Source organism: Phoxinus phoxinus (genome assembly GCF_949152265.1).
Source record: "Phoxinus phoxinus genome assembly, chromosome: 25".
Lineage (NCBI taxonomy): Eukaryota > Metazoa > Chordata > Actinopteri > Cypriniformes > Leuciscidae > Phoxinus > Phoxinus phoxinus.
In genome coordinates, this window is record NC_136900.1 from 5,979,948 (window position 1) to 6,001,839 (window position 21,892).

The 21,892-nt window shown below is 39.3% G+C and overlaps 1 protein-coding gene across 3 annotated transcripts in view; it reads right to left on the reverse strand.

The window, feature by feature from the left end:
• wwp2 (WW domain containing E3 ubiquitin protein ligase 2) overlaps positions 1-21,892 on the reverse strand; it is a 61,537-nt gene that overhangs the window by 18,403 nt on the left and 21,242 nt on the right. For all 3 annotated transcript variants that reach the window (XM_079603064.1, XM_079603065.1, XM_079603063.1), the window contains exons 6-11: positions 14,300-14,378; positions 12,101-12,252; positions 11,511-11,706; positions 11,342-11,431; positions 8,263-8,437; positions 645-699 (exon numbers count right to left, since the gene is read on the reverse strand). In XM_079603064.1, the coding sequence (XP_079459190.1) occupies positions 645-699; positions 8,263-8,437; positions 11,342-11,431; positions 11,511-11,706; positions 12,101-12,252; positions 14,300-14,378 (747 nt within the window). The remainder of the gene's footprint in view (positions 1-644; positions 700-8,262; positions 8,438-11,341; positions 11,432-11,510; positions 11,707-12,100; positions 12,253-14,299; positions 14,379-21,892) is intronic.

A 21,892-nucleotide genomic window follows, 5' to 3' on the forward strand; every position in this document is an offset into this window, starting at 1 on the left:
TTATAATTATTATTTTGTGGGTTTAAAAATATTTTCATGATTTGTTATCACAACTTTTTATCTTTTGTCAAATCAACTTCGATAACTAATGTGTGAAGATAACATACTATTTTGAGTTTCTGTTTATTAAACTATTCTTCTTCATTGTATTAACTAAAATTTTTAATTACAACAAACTCAAATTTTTAAGGCAATAAGGTAACTTGCTTTTTTAAGTTAAACCAACATTTTTTTTGCAGTGTACATTAATCTTTACTATTATATGCATGTACTCAGCTGCTTTATGAGCAAAATGGTTGCGAATTTCTTTTCTTCTTTGTTTTGGGTAATGTTCAACTGTTAATCATAATATGCTATGCGTTACGTATAAAGCGACACATAAAATGTTCAGTTAAAGTAAGTTACTTCACCCAATAGCTGTTGTTTCCTGTAGACCAGTCAGTTTTTGTTCTGGTGATGTGATCCACCAAATTCTACTATTTATCAGTAGATGCAGAACTAGAAATTTCATACTGGAAAAAACAACTTAGGCCAAGCTGATTATAGGCCTCTCTCTTCTACTAAAGTTAACATAAATTTAAAAAACTCACATTGAGCTCATAAGAGACGCCTCACCTGGAGATAAAGCATGAGTGACGACTTACCCCATCCCGGAGGAAGAGCACCGAGCGGGTCATTCTCCACTGCAACTCCAGACGGCTGTGAGGGACAAACAGAGAGAGAGAGAGAGAGAGAGAGAGAGAGAGAGAGAGAGAGAGAGAGAGAGAGAGAGAGAGAGACTGGAGTTAGGACACACTTTCTGAACCCCCTCACACACCAGAACCCGCAGGAACCAGTTCAAATAAACTACCAACCTAAATAACAGCAGGAATAGACTGTACGTTACTGCAAACACCGCTGTGGGACAAGGTGCCGACTCTGAGAGGAGTATCTAGAAGGCTCTGAACCCAACAGATCCCAGAGTTTGCCTGCACTTCTCAGAACGGAGACTGACAGAGGTGTTCAAGTGCCTAGCTAGCGCCGTCCAAATGCTACATGCAGAAGACGACACACACACACACACACGCATGCAGTGTTCCAGTGATCTCACTGGCTGCTGGAAAACCCCACCCTGTCTCCATCCGCCCAATGGCGACCCCACCCACGCCTCGTCCTCTTCTAGCGGAGCTGTGAAATACACAGGGAGGCGCGATGTCTGCGCGCACTGAAGTGAACATTCATGAGCGCTCCAGATGGCCCAGCCCCCCACCGGACAAAAGCACCTTTATTCACCCGCCGTGGCCATGTTTACTCGGAGCGCACATGTGTGTGTGTGTGTGTGTGTTTGGCACCGAAAACATCCACCCAGTGTGTGTGCTTTAGGCATAATTATAAATGAAAAACAGACAAACACACTCTGTGGGCATGTTTGTGAATTTATACCCTGAACTGAACGTGGTATAAAAACGTATAGAGTAGATTTAAAAACTTTCTCTTCTTTTAAGATAACATTATGAAGCTAAATGAATAGCAGGCTTTTAAAACCACGGGCTAAATCCAAATATTTTAATACATGCGAAACTACCCAACATCATGAAACCATGTGCTTTTCGAACGAGAATTTCTACTTTTAAATCAATTTTATCTACACAAAATCACTTTCCGACGCTCCCCTGTGGTGTTCTTGTATAAAACTGGGGCAACAACATTAAGCATTTTCTCAAAACAAAAACGCATATACAATTTAATCCCAATTAAAAGCTGACGAAAATGTAGTTTCTTTTTATACTTGCATCTAAACTAAGTTTAGTGCTTAATCATCTGCAGATAAATATACTTTCAACATTCATATACTGTAATTCCAATTGTCTACACCAAATCCAAACTAACACCATTGGCTAATTAATGGTCAATGTTATTGGGCAGGTCGAGAAGCTCGGACACAAACGGGGGTCCAGGGATCCCCAGAGAAAAATTTAATTGAATATGCAAATAAAACCAAATTATTATAATATTTTTGGTAACACCTTATTTTACAGTGTCCTTATTACATATATGGTACATGTACTTATCATAGTAATAACAGTAAATTATGCATAATTACATGCAACAAGCCCTCAACCAAACCCTAATCCTATAGTAAGTACATGTTGTTACGTAATATTACTACTCAGTACTTTAATATATAAATACACCGTAACAATGACACCTTAAAGGATTAGTTCACTTTTTAAAAAACTTGCTGATAATTTACTCACCCCCATGTCATCCAAGATGTCCATGTCTTTCTTTCTTCAGTCGAAAAGAAATTAAGGTTTTTGATGAAAACATTTCTCCATATAATGGACGTCAATGGGCCCCAAACGGTTCAAGGTCCAAATGACAGTTTCAGTGCCGCTTCAAAGGGCTTTAAACGACACCAGACGATGAATAAGGGTCTTATCTAGCGAAACGTTCGGTCATTTCAAAAATAAATAAAAAAGTTTACGTTTTATAAGCACAAATGCTCGCCTTGCTCTGTTCTGTGATGCGCGTTCGTGACGTCACGTAATACGCAATTACGTTGAAAAGGTCACGCTTGACGAGTCAGTGTTTACAAATGTGTGGAAGGAGGACCATACACACATATTCAAATGTCTTTGTGTCAGTTTATCGTTTAAAATGTCCATTGCGTCTGCGTATCCTGGGTGTTGTAATATTAAAAAGCCTAAAAGAAAATTTTCGTCAGGACAGAATTTTTTGACTTTTCATAGAAGCGTGACCTTTTCAATGTAATTGCGTATTACGTGACGTCACGAACGCGCATCACAGAACAGAGCAAGGCGAGCATTTGTGCTTATAAAACTTTAACTTTTTTATTTATTTTTTAAATGAGCGAGCGTTTCGCTAGATAAGACCCTTATTCATCGTCTGGTGTCGTTTAAAGCCCTTTGAAGCGGCACTGAAACTGTCATTTGGACCTTGAACCATTTGGGGCCCATTGACGTCCATTATATGGAGAAATGTTTTCATCAAAAACCTTAATTTCTTTTCGACTGAAGAAAGAAAGACATGGACATCTTGGATGACATCGGGGTGAGTAAATTATCAGCAAAAGTTTTTTTTAAAGTGAACTAATCCTTTAAAATAAAGTGTAACCATATTTATTTATAAATAAATAATATAATAGACGTAATTAAATTGACAGGATTTTTATTCCTGATTTTATTCAAACGTTTTATTCTGTTTTCTAAAGACTGGTCTGTAATCATGAGATTAATTCTGTAATCACAGTTACTTTTATTTTATATAGTTATAGTTATGTTTCTCTTCATTTTTATATAACTTTAACAGCACCCGAATGATGGTTAGAAAAAAAGGATACGGTACATATAATTATGTAAATATATTCCAGATAATATTGTATGCATTTCTAACAATTTGAACAGTTCAAATGTGTCTTTAAACATGTAATGAATTATGATAGGACAAAGAGAACATCATATACTGTATAAACCCCTGCTCTAAGAAACATTAGTCTTTCTGCGGTCGTCGTGTTCCCGGCGTTCCTCCGTTCACTGATTACATTACTGCAAATTATAGGCCTGTACACAGAGCACGTGTGATTGCAAATTCAAAAGAAAAAGAGAAAAGCGAGCGTGCGCGCATTTAAAATACTCCAAAACCCCAACCTCGCCTGCCCCGTGTTATCGGCAATACCACTGTGAACATTTCCTCCCGTGACGTCCCTAACAAACCCTAGAGTAATGCTGTCAGAGTCACAGTTTCAGGGGAATCAACCCAGACTTCATTATTGATGTCTCTTAGCACTTTAACATCTAATCGCTTCACCTTTAAAGGAAGTGAATGTTGCTATATAGGTAGAAAAATAAAGGATCTCTCAGTGGGGAAAATCCTTATTTTTTTCAGTTTACTCTAGCTTGAGAGAAGCACTAAAAATGCAATGACCACTAAAGAATCGTGAGAGTTTTGCCATTTTCCTATGGGCCTTACAGTGTCATTACATTCATTTTAAACTCCAGAGGCGTTCCTATGGTTGCAGCCAAGAGCTCTGACTAAGCACAGTTTCCCACAATAGCCATTTCAACATCGCTTTGCCCTTTTTCAAGCAAGTTATTTCATCAGTTGTGTCGTGGATGAGGCGTATCTGAAAGCCCACATCTTCATTTATGAACCATTACCAGTTGTATGCCTTAGTTGGGCTAAAGATGGCCAAAAAAGAGGGGGATGTTAAAAACTAGTGTGTGTCAGTATGCCCCACCCTCAGCACTTTCTATGACTAAAAAAGGTAGGAAAAAAATTTAAGAAAAGCATGACATCATCTTCACTCCCTCCGCACGACCATTAGATCCAAACCAACCCTCAAAGAAAGAGAGAGAGAGAGAGAAAGAAAGAAAAGTGATGGCTTGGAGAAAGAGAGAGTGAGCAAATGCATAAAAAAGAAGACAGAACAAAACAGAATAACTCACTGAGATATAGAAGGCTCAATGTCCATAAAACTGGCAACAGAATAAAAACTTTCCTTTCTCTTAAAGGAACAGTTCATCCCCCAAATTAATTCTGCCACGAGTCAGGGTGGCGCCACATTTAATGTTTGACAGGAATGAAACCGAGGCATTGAGGGACAGAAGTACAGTGCATTCAATAGATTGTACTGTTGTTTAACAACATGCCAATTGTTTAGCTGACAAAACGATGTTTATTTACTTCATAAAACAGTTTTGAAAGTTGTGAGTTGTGAAAATGACCTGATCTAGTACTTTAATACAGTATGCACCATTGTAAAGACAGAAGTCGATCACTCACAGTCTCATTTTCATCTACGTGAAATTCAATATGCCGTAAAATCGTTGAATTAGCTTGCTAATATTAACAGCTGTAAAGCTCCAAAATGCATTTTTATAGATTCTAAGAACAATAAACACAACAACAATATATATATATATATATATATATATATATATATATATATATATATATATATATATATATATATATATATATACACACACACACACACACACACGCGGTATAAATGTGTAAGCATAAGGAACCACAGTTAAAGCTGAGGGCCGGAAGCGCCTTTTAAATTATATAATTCTCCCAGGAGAACCAAATGAGCTGCAATTAGCACACAAAAAGCCCAGTGTGCTGTGTATGTGCTGTGACGTGAGCCGAGGGCAATAGAGTGAGCTGTGTTGTGTCAATGGCAGCGTCCTGTGCTCTGGAACTCGCCTGCACACTGCCAGCGCATGTAATGTTGGAATCAGCCGTCACATTTGACACTCATGTGAGGATTAAACCAAAGGCCTCATGAATAAATGCAGTGAAGTACCACGTAAACTTCAGAACATGATCATTCACTGGCATAAGTGGAAACAGAAGCGCTTCTTTAGCAGCATTCAGGTGTTTTTACACAGACTGTATTTAATGCTGCTCAGAGGTGGCATAAATGGATTTACACAGCAATTACAATTTTCATTTAGTCTGGCTTTTATGCGGCATTATGTCTTTACAAAGAATTGTGAGCAGGCACAGAGCAGCCTTACTGGACAACAGAAGCATAACAGTAGTATTGTGAAATATCATGAAAATTCAAAATAACTTTTCTATTTGAATATATTTTCAAAAGTAATTTATTGCTGTGATCAAATTACTCCAGTCTTCAGTGTCACATGATCCTTCAGAAATCATTATAATATGCTGATTTGATGCTCAAAAAACATTAAATATTATTATCAATCTTGAAAACTTTGATGTTTCAGGATTCTTTGATGAATAGAAAGTTATAATTGAAATAGAATCTTTTGTAACATAATAAATGTCTTTAATGTAAATTTGGCTCAATTTAATGCATCCTTGATGAATAAAAGTATTGATTTATTTTATATTAGAATGATTTCTGAAGGATCATGTGAGACTGAAGTAATGATGCTGAAAATTCAGCTTTGAGCGCAGGAATAAAATCTCATTTTAAAATATGTTAAAACTTATTTTAAATTGTAATATACATTCCTGTTTTTAGTATTTTTAATCAAATAAATGCAGCCTTGGTGAGCAAAAGAGACTTAAAAACCTTTAAAACTAACTTTTGAATGGCTGTGTAAGTATATGTGATGATCCATCACCCTACCCTGCGCCTCATTGGCCCTCTCTGGCTGTTATTGTATAAAAATCCATGTAAAATGATGTGCCTTTTTCCTTTTTGGCTACAATAACAACCAGAGAAACCCAACGAGAGACTGGGTGATGGATCATCATGTCTTTAGATCTCATTATCAATGAACTGATGACTCTCTGCGGTACGGAGAGACTTACACACTTTAGATTTCATTTGAAACAATACAGTGCTTACATAACTCGGTCCACAGAAGAGAAAAGCATTGTGGATAAGGACAGTCTTCCTAATATTTGTTTATAATGAGCTAATTTTGGTACACAAGGTTTAGTGTGTGAATCACCAATGAAGCTTCATAAAATAATGATAATTTGCAGTTTAGGCCTGCTAAATGTGAAATTATGGCTTTTAAATATGATGTTGAACAGCTAAAATGACAAAAAAAAAAAAAAAAAAAAAACATTTTATTAGCATTAGTATTGAGCGTGTGAATGGCATCTTGACAGTAAAAAGATGGAAAGCTGTTGCTTGAGTGCCGATATAATGTATGTACAGTATTTAGCCAATTTCATTCAGCCATTTTAAAATCCATTCAGCAATTATATGGTTATTTGCAGAGTTTAAGTGGCTAATGTAATGACATGCTAACTTGAAAAATGTTTTAGGAGCAAGGATTTAAACGACATTATTTACAGAACTTTAAAAACCTTTATGACTGAAATAATAATTTGATTAGTTTCATCATCATCATCCATGTTTTTAGTTCTTTAAATCCTTTCTAAAGTCCACTGTAGGCACTCACTGCCAGTACTGCACCATATAAGATAGCTAGCAGGGCTCCAGACTAACTTCTCCACTGGTTGCACTGGTTGTGCACTGCACATGATTTGGTCGCACCTTTTTATTTTTTGCTACAATATGGAATTAATCAGTGCATGCCGATGAATAGTAGTCTTAATCTGCATACCCTAGTTTTGCACTGATGTAAAAAAATGACACGAGACCTCATGTTGGCAAAATGTTTGAATCTTTTAACTATCAAATGAAAATGTAAACCATAAAAAAAATCTCTATATAAAAAAAACCTCCTAATTTGCGCGTTTCATCATCAGTGCGGCATGAACGGCGTGTGCGTGACTGATACTAGGGACTTTAAGGAACAGCTGCTGCTGATACAACTGCGTTCTGTTGCGTTTCATCGTCACTGAAGCTGCAGGCGCACATATTCACACCGGAAGCGCTTGTACAGCGTCACAGGAGCGTCTCCAAAGCTACATATACTGTATAAGTGAGCATTTTTTTACAAAGACAACTTTATTAGGTTTTATAAACTTGATAGTCTTGAAAGTTTGTGTAAGAGGTGTAACATTCACATGTAAATGGTGAACAACAAACTCAACCAAGAAAACAGCTCAGATCATGTCGTTTCAGTCACACTTCTATACGTTTACAAGACAGCGAACTCTGCGGATGAAGAAAGAAAAGCACACTCGGGTTTGATTTGGGTAGTACTAGAGCTTATATAGGCTACATGTCTGTGTATTACATAATTACATACTGACTAATTAAAAACAAATCTTTGGGTAAATCTTCTATAAATATTTTGATTCTTCATTTTCTTTTCTGACATACTCCAGTTCTTTTTTTAAACGCACTTCAATTCACACAATTCAAACGTGAATTTTGAGCACTTTTTGTGGGAAATCATTTATTTTGTCCATCAAAAGTGTGCTTTCACTTAATTTGAACGTGACGCTCCTGCTTCCGGTGTGAATGCAACCATTGGTTAACATACATGACGAAAAAAATACACGCTGCTCGCGAGCTTGCTGTGTGAAACTTCTTGACGTTCTACTGTAACCGACTACTACGGGAGAGTAGCCGATTTGGCCAAGTCGATAATACGTGACAGATTAGATAAGTCCCTAATGCAAGTGCAGGTAGGCAGACACCGATTGAGTCGCGTGACCATGAACTCGCACAAATGCGACAACGTAAAATTTCAACTCAAAAAATGCCGACCATTTTGTCGCAGTCTGGACCCCTGGCTAGGTTAGTTTATAAGGTAAAACTACCCACTACTGTATAGATTGTGCACACAGTAGGCAATGGGTTGTCAATAAAAAAAACATTTGCTCATGAGGTCAATGGAATATGTTGTTTACCTGATAGAGGTATCTCTGGTTAAACTGCTGCATGGCTCCCTGGAGCTGGCTGCGCTGAGACTGCCACTGCTCATAGTTGCGCACGGACTCTGCTGTGGGCCGCTGCCATGTTGTGGTTCTGGTGTTGTGATCCACATAGTAAAACCTTCCACGCTGGTCCACACGCTTCTCCCAACTACAACACAGACACAGATCATAGATTAACATCAGCTCCATGGTGTATAAGTGCCCATGCAAAAAAGTGAATTGTAAATAAATGTAAGCAAACAGAGTTCAAGCTGAAGCCAAACTTATGTTTTCTGTTTTCTTTTTCACACAATGTTGTGACCACTGACACCACTGTTATAGCTTTGTTACTTGTCTTGTACTTAAGGACACATCTTGCATTTTTTCCAATGCAAACATGTACCAGACAACACCATTGACCTTTGCCACACATCTTTTTTCAGCATCAACTTTTAAAAATGTGTTTCAAAAGCCTCCCTTCCACTGTACTCCTGTGTGAACAGTACGTTCACTGACCGTTATCAGTTTGTAGCAGTAAATGAAGAGATGTCTTATCAATCACAAGTTCAGTATGGCGTGCCACAAGGCTCAGTACTAGGACCGCTGCTGTTCACTCTGTACATGCTACCATTAGGAGATATCATTAGGAAACATGGAATTAGCTTTCAATGTTATGCTGACGATACTCAGCTGTATATTTCTTTAAAACCTAACGAAACTTACAAATTCACAAAATTAACGGAATGCATATCTGATATAAAAAATTTGATGACTAGTAATTTTCCTACTACTAAATTACTCGTTACATCATAAGAAGAATGGCATCTACACTAATTTTAGTGTCTTTGTTTATCCCAAGGTTTTCCCGCAGCCTGCCGGATCCAGGCCGTATCCAGATCTGACGAAGGACCTTCGCCTGGACCCGATGACAAAGCAGTGCTGAAGTGCCAACTAGCCTCTCCCTATGGAGGATCCCTTTACCACTCGCGTATCTACCTCGTACTGATAAAATAAAATACAATTCTGTATCAAATTTAGGCAGGACAAGTAGTTTGTTTAGGCTTGGTTTGTAGGGAATTACGAACATGCGCACATATATTCAAACACACATAACTATAGAATTAATTCTTGATGCGCACGTGAGCGCCATCAGTGTTTCTCACAGGTTCGCGTTTAAAGTCTGTGTAGAGAGAACGGTGCCGTCTTAGCGGCCCCTAATTTAATAACAAATTATCCTTTCGACGGAAGTGAATCAATCAAAACTAACTTTAGCTGGAAAATAACATTATTCAAGAACCGCTATAAAGCCAAAACAATCTGTTACCTTAAATTATACGTTTATCTCTGTAAAGCAGCTTTGAAACAATCTACATTGTTAAAAGCGCTATATAAATGAAGATGACTTGACACGTTACAGTACAGTACAGTTATGCTAGAACTTTTGCAAACCCTCTGCATTTCTGCACAGATTTGTGCACAAAACTCTACATCAGATCTTCTGAAGCACAGTTGTGGTATAGTAGTGTTGGGCTGTTTCGCTGCCTCTGGACTAGGGCAACTTCCCATCATTGATAGATTCTGTGCTATAACAGAAAAATCAACAGGAGCATTTCAAGGTGTCAGTCTGACTGAACCCTAAACACGCTGATTGATTAAAGCAGAAGAAATGTAAATGTGCAGAAACAACAAAAAGAATTTGACCATAATTCAATGGGATTAAAGAGAGCTGTGTATGCAATGAATCTGACCCACATTACAGAGCTGAAACAGTGCTGTAAGGAGGAATAGGCTAAACTTCCTCAATCTGACGAGCAGGACTAACCCACATTTACCAGAAAAATTTGGTTGCGATACTGTTCCTCAATCCAGACTCACCACACTGAAGTCAAAGGCAGACATTCTTTTTCAAGCTAATTCATTTGTTACATTTATATGGGGCTTTTCTGGGTACTCAAAGTGCTTTACATATGGAAGGTGGGGAAACTCCTCAACCACCACCAATGTGCAGCACCACCTGGATGATGATGCGACGGCAGCCATATTGCGCCAGAGCGCAAAGAGGGATGAAGCCATATATATGTGATGAAGTCAGTATATGGGTATGATTAGATGGACAGAGGCCAATGGGCAAATTTGGCCAGGATGCCGGGGTTTAACGTCTCATCCGTAGGACTAAGACTAAAAAGCTAAAAAGACTAAAAGCTAAGAAGAGCGGCAATACAAATGACGTATGTCAAACCTAGGGCAAGTTTGGTTTCTGGAACACCCGATGCTGCAACTTGGACACATCATCAGTGATAAACACAGAGTCATAGGGTGTTTGAGAAATGAGATCATCAGACACCCTCGCCATGGACTCTTGATCCACAGCCACCTTGAAGCTTTTTCTGCAGCTTCTATGATGTTCTCGTGGCTCTTCTTTCCTAAAACCCTCTAATACCAAGGAGACCGAGCGTCCGGTGTACAGACTGTCCTGCACAGCTCCTGCAGCCTCTCTCCGGTCTTTCCAAGCGACAGTAAGTTCCAACATGACCACTTGCTTGGAACAGTCAGATGTTAAGAAAAAGTCTGGCCTGAATGTTGTCCTTGCAACGTTATCCGGAAACGTCAGCTGCTTCCCAAGGTAAACCTTCAGCTGCCAATCCCGAGCTGAGGCTAGTTGAGGCCCAGGGCCTCATTATTGGGAGCTGATGTTTGCTCTGTGCCCCCTGTACCTCCCCTCTCTCAAAGGTTTTGGGCATCAGCTCAAGATGTGCTCTAAGGAACCTCTTGCCAGGCACAGTGGGCATGCGTGGGTATATTCAGGCACGCATTTCAAAATCATGCGGAAAAACGTTTAGAATTACGTTCGTTGTGGTTGTTTCATTGACTACACACTCTGCGACCCACCAGTTGAGAAACACTGTCATCATAGACAATACAATATCGCACACCCCTAATCTTAGATTACATCACCTTTTAGGGTGGCAAAGTCCTTTTAGATGTTAATGTGCAAATTGTTAGAGATTGAAATCTACAAACTCTTTCCATAAACATTACCATGTAAAAGCACGTGAAAAAGACAGTTACACACCCTGGTGGGAGGGGTCTCTCCCATGTGGTGGTCTTTGTGTTATGATCCACATAATAGACTCGTCCATGAGGAAGAATTCGCTGTTCCCAACTGCAAGAGATGAAAACCATTGAGAAAACTGATATGGCATGTGTTCATGTTTAAAATCAACCCCATCTCTCTGACGAACCCAGTGGGCAGTGCATCAGTGGCTTGTGTCTCTGTGGTTATACTGGTCTGGTCAGTGGTGGGCGGGGCGTCTGTGGCTGGCGGCGGGGCAGGACTGTCCGTCCCAGCAGGGGGGTCTGAGCTCAGTGATGGTAAAGATAGAGCTGGACGTGACAGGTGACCGCCCTCGATCCCATTAGTGGGTGTATCTCCTTTACCTTAGGACCAAGCAAAAAAACCAACAAAAAAGTCAGAATTAACATCTTACCAAACAGAGCCCTCAAACAGTGTTTACTAGGGCCTAATATTTAACATGGTGACGATGACGAACTGTCAATTGAAAGAGATTTTGCTATATATTTATTTCACGGTTTGTAAACATATCCAGCTTTTAGTAGGCAGGTATTCCTAAAGCTACTGACACATCAATAATACTTTTGTATTCAATAATACTTTGTCAAAATAAAAGCACCTTTTGTGAATTAACACATTGATTGTAGTATTAGATTGAGATCACATCACATTGTATCATAGTGTGCTATGATCATTTTTCACAAAAGCCTGAGTGAGTTTGTATGTTTGTAAATTTGAACATGTGTGTGTGTATCTAACCAGCATTGCTCAGGCTGTTGATAGTCGTCTTTGAGTTGCGACGGCATGTGGTTTCTGCAGGTTCTCCATTCAGTTCACCATTGGTGAGAACATCTTCTCTCATGTCAGCTGGAGACTCTCCACAAGAACCCCCAGATGAACGACATAAACTTCTGAAAATATATGAGAGATGCATATAAGACACACGGTGGATTGATTGTATGCACGTATGCTGGTTATGCTGGTGCTGTGTATTTCTTCTTATGCTTCTGTAATCCCACACACAAAGTGAATCATTTTAATTATAGGTGTGTACAACCTTTTTGTACGTGGGGCAAGTATTTTTAGTAAATCAGCTGCCCACAAAAAGTGCATGAAATTATTTTAGACTATCCATGGAAATTTCTTTATTTAGGATCTTAGTAAATCGGGCCAAAACTAACTAGATAATGTTTATCACTAAAATGTCCAAGCAACACATTTGCTTGCCAGTACGGTGACCCAGTAGTGCAAAATGCAAGGAAATTTAAACACAGTGGAAACAAGCCACAACACAACGGAAACAAGCCACAACACAACAAAATCGCCACAACACAACAGAAATAAGCCACAACACAACAGAAATAAGCCACAACACAACAGAAATAAGCCACAACACACCGGAAATAAGCCACAACACAACAGAAATAAGCCACAACACAACAGAAATAAGCCACAACACACCAGAAATAAGCCACAACACAACAGAAATAAGCCACAACACACCGGAAATAAGTTTAAGCCACAACACAGCGGAAATGCTCCCTTTCTTGGCCACTTATAGAAAAGCGTTAAAGCTAAGGACTTTATACCAGAGATAATGGTCTAAAGAAATTCATTAGCCAAGTCATTTATATAAAGCTATGGGAATTTAAAGTGTCATTTAAAAAGCGTGGTAAAGTAAAAGCGGTTTAAAATTAGAAATATTGTTAGACCATTACCTCTAGTACGAAGCCCAAATTTTAGCTTTAAAGCATAATTCACGTGGCCGCGAGAAACAGCTACCGGTATGTGAAATTAATTAAACAGTAATATGTGCAAAGTTCAAGGGTCCATACAAACCATTGGTAGGTAAAAACTGTAAAAAAATGCATTAGTCTATTGCCACTAGTATAAATTCTGCATGTTAACTTTAACACACATGTGGTTAAGAAACGGCACCGTGAAATGGGCTGAATGCGCAGTTTCAAGGGTTCATAAAAATATATTGGATATCAAAATTTGGATTTTGTTAGATTATTAGACCATGCATTAAATCCCTCAGCTCATTTAATTCTAACAGCGATTAAATTAAAAAAGACGAAGCGCCGGATTGTTGTAGCTTGTTTCTGTTGTGTTGTGTAAATTGCGTTGTGTTGTGCACTACTGGGCAACCGTATGCCAGTCATGCTTGTTTGGAACATACATACAAAACATACTGGTTTGATAGAACTAACATTTTCATAATTTGAGTTATAAAATTAGTTAATGTATTAACTAACATGAACTAACCATGAAAAAATACATTTGTTACTGTATCTGTTAATCTTTGTCAATGTTATTAAAAATACAGCTGTTCATTGTTTGTTCATGTTGGTTCACAGTGCATCAACTGATGTTAAAAAAATACTTTTGATATTAATAATGTATAAGCAAATGTTGAAATTAACATGAACAAAGATTGATAAATGCTGTAGAAGTGAAGTTCATTATTAGTCCATGTTAACCAATGCAGTAAGCTAATGTTAACTAATGAAAAGGGTTACCAAACTATATTATATGTTAAACCATTTTGAGTCTTTTGATAATAATATTAATATATTTATTATTATTTGATAATAATAATCTTATTTTTTTATTTCATTTCTCAAATTCCAAATAATAAAGAAAGAAGTTTAATTCACTAGATCACTTAAATATGTACATATAATTATAGTTATGTAATATGTAAACAGAATAATTTCCAGCAAAACTATATTGTTATATACAGATCATTGCCATGATAAAATGTGGTCATACCACTAACCCATAACAAACTTGTAATTCTTCAGACCATTTAGGATGTTATGCATAAAACGCAAGCATGTGTTGACTAGTACATGAGAAAGAGAAACAGCAGAAGACATGAAACAAAAGTATAAAACACACAAAAAAAATAGGCAGACATAAACAATGGTCAAATAAAAAAAGAGAAGTGCTGACCGTCCACGGGGGCTGCTGGAACTGGGGGTCTCCTCACTATGAGCTCTGTGCAGATTAGACCTGCTCGAGTGAACTACCTCTGCACAGAAGAAAAACACACAAAACCATCATAAACCAGTGCATTAGGACAACTGATCATACATCATGCGGAGAGGTTTGTCATTCCTACTTAGTGTTTATCTCATTAAAATAATAATCCATGAGAGGCCATGTGTTACAAGGGTAAAAATCACTAAAAACATACATTCTATGCGTTTAAAACCACTTACTTTCCATTACTTAGGAAATTAATGTTTAAAAAGGGTAAAAAAGACACAAAAGCACAACTTGAAAAGTGCAAGTCATAGTATAGCACTTCCACTAATATTAGTGATCTGCTTAAAAATGTGCTGCATGTTGAGTGATAAGTACTGTACAATAGAAAATATTGAGAGAGTTATACACTATACTAGAGACATATTTTGTTTGAGACAGCCCGTTTTCACTGTTGCACAGCGGTTCCTGTCTGCCACAGTGGATTGTGTTTGTCGCTTTGTTTTTAATCACTATTTTCTATCTTTCCTTGCTGTTTATATTGCCTAATATAACTTAAAAATAACAATAAATCTGATATTATCTAATATTGTCTGTCAGATTAATCTGACATCGCTAGCTTTAATCTAAATCGCTAGCACAACACGTTAATATTTCGCTAGCCTGTTACCTGCCATCCGTGCTTAGTCTTTTTCTCTCTCTCGCGCGTTTGCACATTTTAGTCCATCAAACAGCTGTGTTGAGTTAGATCAGTCGACAAGCACGGTGAGTCATGTCCTCTTCTCCTGTTATTGTCACTTGCACTTCATGTCACATGTTTAGCATAGCCTTCTCTGTCAGTGACGAGGGTTTCACATGTCATAACTGCAGTGAAATAGACAGGCTGACAGAGAAGATTTCAGAACTACAGACACACATCCAAACTTTAATCGAGGATGGGAAGAATTAGGGTTGCACGATTAATCACAATTAACATGAAATCGCGCTTAAACCAATTTGGCTTATTGCGATTATTTTTTATGCTTGTTAATGACGTACGCCTCTGTCATCAGTAGTAAATGCTGTTTATATCGTGCTTTTGAAAAAGCAACACACGTCAAAGATCTTTCCAAACATGAGAAGCATTTATGAACCTCGTCCAACAAAGGACAACATTTATTAAATCAAAGCGTTGCAATCTTCTGTTTATTCAGCTAAAGCGATAGTATGATGCCAGTAGGGATTTCCTGGAAGGAAATGCGGTATCTACTTCTGCGAGGCATATTTGGGGTGTCTGCGCGAGACCGCCCTCTGGCTTTCAAACGGAGCAGCATTTACTACTGATCACAGAGCCGTGCTGCACTGACAAGCTGCGCATTAAAATAATCACAGCCTTTGCCAAATCTAGTAAGAATGCAAGGGCTTTAGATACTGCTTTGGATGTGACTAGTTTAGCAACGGCATAGTCGCGGTACAAAACACAGCTGTTCTGTTCCGATTAGAATGTCAAACAGGCTCTCTCAACTCAGTGACGCAACCACTGAGAATCCTGTTGAAAGTGCCGGAGTTATTGGCGATTTTATTACACGGAACGTAAAAATAGAGACACCAACCACCACAATCACATGTTTGCCGGGAGGCAGAGCTCCAGACATTAAAGGGCACCTTTATGCCCCTTTTCACAAGATGTAAAATAAGTCTCTGATGTCCCCAGAGTGTATGTAAAGGTTTAGCTCAAAATACCCAAGAGATAATTTTTTACAGCATGTTTAAATTGTCACTTTTTTGTCACGTTTAAAAATGCACCGTTTTAGAGTGTATCCCTTTAAATCCAAGTGGATCCAAGTGGATGCTGCACACTGGTGGTGGTTGAGGAGAGATCCCCTGATATGATTGTAAAGCGCTTTGGTTGTACAGTATACATATGAAAGCGCTATATAAATGCCTCATTCATTCATTAAATGCAAATGAGAGGGCGGAGCCTCATGGAATGATAATATCAAAACAGAAACTCTCAGTATCAGTTCATTTCGACCCGGAGTCGGACAATAATGCCCACAGAGATAGAAAAGTTATAGTTTAGTTCAATTACGGTTGTAACTTATTATTCATCTTGCTTAGGCAATATCCACTATTAGTACAAGCCTGTTGTAGAGGACCACGTCCGAATGAGGGCCAAAAAATTACTGATGAGTTTTATGAAGTTTATTGTACATCACACAAAAGATGAAGTGTCAGTTTTATTTCAGAAAATCACTGTTAGAGCTGAATAAACGCAGTATAAGAAGTGTGCATTAAAATCTTATCCATAAACTCTCTCTCTCGCTTTCATTGTCAACATACACCGTGAATTAAAGAGAAACACTCGTTTCAACTAACAGTAAACAAATATATACAGTTTTTCAGGGAGTGCTTAATAAACTGGTAAACTTTATATCCGTAAAACGACTCAGATGAACTGTAATAAAGTGCGCTCTCTCCGTTCCATTACTGCCATGATAAGTAACGTTAGGTCTATCGATCCGGAGACTGTAAGCAGGATCACGAACAGTTGGTACAGATGCAACCTCAAATAACAACGATGGTAATTGAAGACTGCAATGTTCATTCTTACATCTTATAACAAAACACTTCAATCGCTCACTCAGGGCGGGTCTATGCTAAAACGGCAGTGTCAGTCAACAGTTGTGGGAGGGGCTTGTGCAAAAGTATGTCACATTGCCCCGAATCTGAAAACGTGGTACACACAATGGCAGCACACATTTATGTTCAAACACCATGTAAAAGTGAATTTTGCATAATAGGTGCCCTTTAAAGCACATTTGAACATGCTGGCTAATGCAAATTGTAAATACTCTAATATTAGTATTCACGTCTGCACTAATGATGTTCAACTTCACCAGTGGGAAATCACTAAAATTAACATTAAAGTTTTAAACATTAATTTTAATTTTAACGCAAGCCCCCTCCCTGAGTGATGAGATTTTTAGCAGACTGTCGTCATTCAATGGCTGGCGGTCTAAGGTGTAGAATAATATAAGGTAATAGAAAATTGGAAAAGTTTTTGGGGCAAACCTGACCTGTTGAAAAGAGATGGTATTTATCCCTCCTGGGGTGGTGCCGCTCTTCTCTCTACTAATATGACACATAGTCTTGGAGTTAAACTTTGACTAACTGGGGCGCAGGTCAGGAAGCAGAGAGACTGGCTAAACTGACTGTCTGCTAGCGGTCTCACGTCACAGAAGTCAGATAAAGAGTCAGACATAGAGACTGTGTCTGCTCGCTGAAATAGTATATACAAAAAACTCCCATACCCATTTAAGAGAAACAATTGAATTAATGTTCAACAAATAAAAAAAAGATAGACTACAGATGAACAAATTATAAAGCTTGGGTTTCTGAATATTCAATCCCTTTCTTCAAATGCACTTATTGTAAATGATATAAATTACAGATCATAACCTAGCTAAAACCAGACAATTACGTTACTTTAAATGAGTCCACCCCCCAAGATCACGGTTATAGACATGAGCCTTGTAGGGGTGTAACGGTACGCAAAAATCACGGTTCGGTACGTACCTCGGTTTTAAAGTCACGGTTCGGTTCATTTTCGGTACAGTAAGGGAAAGAAATGCAAAAAATTTAACTGCTGGTTGTTTACTATAAACTTTTTTTAACAATTTGTTTACACTTTTTTAAACACACTTTTTAATAAAATATAATTAATAAAAAATATATAAAATAAAAAAAGAATAAGAAATAAAATACTGCTGCAAAGTTCTCCGCTAAATAAAATACTCTCAAACCAATACTGGCCATGACGCTCACTAGCGAGAGGCTGGGCTAAAGCTGTGTATGTGGTGATCGGGCCGAATTTTAGGCAGTAGATTTTAGACAGCAGTAACCGAACCCGACCCAAGCCCGACAGGCATAAAGATATTTATGTCCGAGCCCGACCCGAGAGTTAAAATCCCATTTTTTTTCTCACACTAATGACATGTACGTTTGTTTGTGTGGAAAGCCCGCTTTTATTAAGCAACTGAAAGGCATTTGGAAATGCCAACAGATGAGCACATCAGCGCGCATGGAGCAACAAGCGCTCTTAACACAGGCGCGCATGCACGCGTTTCGTTGTCACAGCAACATAAACAAATTTCCGCACACAGGAAGACAGATGTTATGGTAATATTTTACATGTATTTGAATCACAAAAGCGATTAATCAGATTTAATCAGTGCAACGCGGAGACTTCCGACACTTAATATGTTCGTGTGGAAACTCGGAATTGACGCATGTTCCGCACACAAAACTAGCCTAATTTACGTGAAAGATTGCATTCGGTGCACATGTGAACCGTACCGAAAGTCCTGTACCGAAATGGTCCGGTACGAATACATGTACCGTTACACCCCTAGAGCCTTGCCTGAAAGGCAAAGGGGGAGGTGTTGCTGTAATTTATAGCAATATCTTCAGTATTCCTCAGAAGTCTGGTTTCAAACAAAATTATTTTGAAGTAATGGTGCTTTATATAACGCTATCTAGTGTAAGTGATAAATCCTGTTTGATATTTGTGCTGGCTACTGTATACAGGCCACAAGGGCGCCATGCAGACTTTATTAAAGAATTTGCTGTTTTTCTATCAGAGTTAGTACTGGCTGCAGATGAAGTCCTAATTGTTGGTGATTTTAATATCCATGTAGATAATGAAAAAGATGCATTGGGATTGGCATTTATAGACAATCTCAACTATATTGGAATTAGGACCCTTGTCAGGCCCCAGTCATTGTCGTAATCATACTTTAGATCTAATATTGTCACATGGAATTGATGTTGATGGCATTGAAAACAAACAGTTTTTTTTTTTTTTAGGTTTTTCGCATTTTGTGGAAAGACAGCACTATTGCATACAGAAAGGACTTACAAACTGTAAGTCCCTCTTAGAAGAAAACAAATACGACCCTAGATCTGTTGAAGTTGAAGCTTCAACTTCAGACATTTCCAAACAGCACAGCAGTAATGAATTTCTTACTTGCAAGATTGATAATATTATAGAGAAAATTATAATCATGCCACACTCTAGTACAGTATAGCATCAGACAGTCCATTGTAGTGTTCCTGAAGAAAATTCCATTCATTCATTGTTATAGGAGAGAAAGAATTGTCTAAACTCGAGAAGAACCATCAGTTTTGAGTTATAGTTTGACTACACATAAAGCCCCAGTCATTAGCTGACTGCTTACAGCCCCATCAACAAAGATACTCAAAATCTTTATTTGTGTTGGCCAACACAAAATCTTAGCACCCTGCCTTACTAACACAGCCCACATAGCCGTTCCCCCACACAGCTAGCTTACCACCTCTGTACAAACTTGCATTTGCCTTTGCCATCTCTTTCCTGTGTTCCCACAAGTATGCCAGTATGCCTCAGACATCCAGCCCTGCCCCCCACCAGGACCCCCTGGAGACCCGGCAGAGCAGTGTGATGGACATCCTTAAGCCTGAAGCAGCTAACGACCTGCAACGGCAGAGAAAGAAACAGCGAGACTGCAACACAAGTGGACACCCGACACCCAGCATGAGCCACAAAGAGCTGACCAGCATCATCAATCAGCGAGAGAAGGCACTGGACATGCGCAAGGACGCTGACAGAATGGAGCAACCGGAGAAGATCACTGGTGTTCAGGAGGCTCTGACAGCTGTTGGGCACCGAGAGCAGATGGATAACGCCACCAAACAAGACCTTGAAAGAGAACTGTTTCACACAAAGACGCAACAAACAGCCAATGTGGAACTTAAAGAGAGAGACGCCAAAGCTAAGGCCCTTAAAGGCAATCTGTGTGCAGACACAAGAAAGAGGTACCCTGCTGAATTTCACATCAGCAGCGCAAACTCCCCCAGCCCTGTACACAGACACAAAGGGAGGAGGATCCAAAGTCCTCCATTTAACACTTCACCAGCCAGTTTCCTGAAAGCCTCGGCAGCCGCAGAAGGATAAACAGGATTAATTCAGACAAACCCTGAAACGGCACATGAAGTGACACTCAAAGACATCATGCGAATGGGCAGACACATCCCTGCATTCACACCAGAGCTTGCAGGAGACCACGACATCCGTGACAACTTACGAGACATTGACTTTCACCTGCAGTCTTTGACGAGTGAGAACCACCAAGATAGACTATCTGCTCTGAATGATATTCAGCCCAGAGTTGTGACGCATTCTGGCACGCCAGCCAGTAAACATCCAATCCGACTACCAGCAGCTGAAACAAGCCATCATAGAGGAATTCTCAGACCCAGAGTCTGAAAGCAGGCTGATCTGCCTTAGACACCAAACAGGGCAGACATGAAACTCTGTTTACTACCACAGACAAGCTTTCTTCCGAGCTCACAGCGAACCTGGGATGGAGGAGGACATCAGCATAAAGAGTCTTTTCGTCCGAAACCTCCATCAGATTGTAAGTCATCATTTAGGCATTACGGCCTGCCCCCACACAATGCCTATTCAACAACTGCTTGACCTGACACAGAACTTGGCCTTTAACAAACACAAGGCCATTCTAAAAAAGGGTTAGTAACACACCAGCAACTGTGAAAATCAAAACTCCAGAACTGGCACCAGAAGGCACACAGCATTGATAAAATGCAAAACGCTTCTCCAAAAGACTCCAAGCCAGCCGAGGACAGAAAGGTCACCATGGCAACAGACCCAGGTACCAGACCTACCACTGGGAGGAGCCATGGATGGGAGCATCCTGATCCTGCAGACACCACACAATCTCCAACTGTAGGCAGCAATAACATTCTCCTCTATGCCCTTTCATAAAGTGGCCATTCAGAGGCTGCACAAGGACGACTGGACACACCTGCATCGGACCTACAGGAGCTTCTAACACTAGTAAGAGAGCTCCTTTAACAGTACTCATCTGAGGAGTACTGGAAAGCACACGCTTCTGACCGTAACACCACTCAGACCAGCTCAAGTCAGCGACGCCGCAAGAGCAAAGGAACACTTGCTACCCTTCAGCCATCAGCACTAGGTCTGTCTGAAACTCTCCTCACACTACACAACTCCCATTACCTGCAACCACAAACAACCACCTGCCCACACCAACTGACATCAGGATGACCATGACTCTCTCAAAACACCTGCTGCTTAACAGCAAGCTCAGAGACCTAAACCTTGCTACTGGCTACACCAAAGGCCAGTGAAACCACCACAACCTCCAGCCCTGTGTGCCAGGTGTGTGTCTGATCTTCCTGCATCTTCATCATCGCTTGCCGTTGTCTACAGGACGGACAACAACAACTAGACCAATCAAACACACCATTGTTCCACTTAATCTTCGCAACCCCTCACCCAGGCAGACTCCGTGATGTTTGGGTTTCCCCATTGAGATATACTAAATCGCTGTTTAGCTAAAGTTGTGAGCCCCTTTGTTAACAAAGGAGTTTTGAAGTAAGGAACTGATTGTTCTTCCAAGAGGTTAAATGACTTCATTCCTCTGTTCTGTTTCAGTTTTTGTATGTATGTGTTGATTGTGTCTGTGTATGTGTTTTTTTAGATTAGTTATGTGTTTG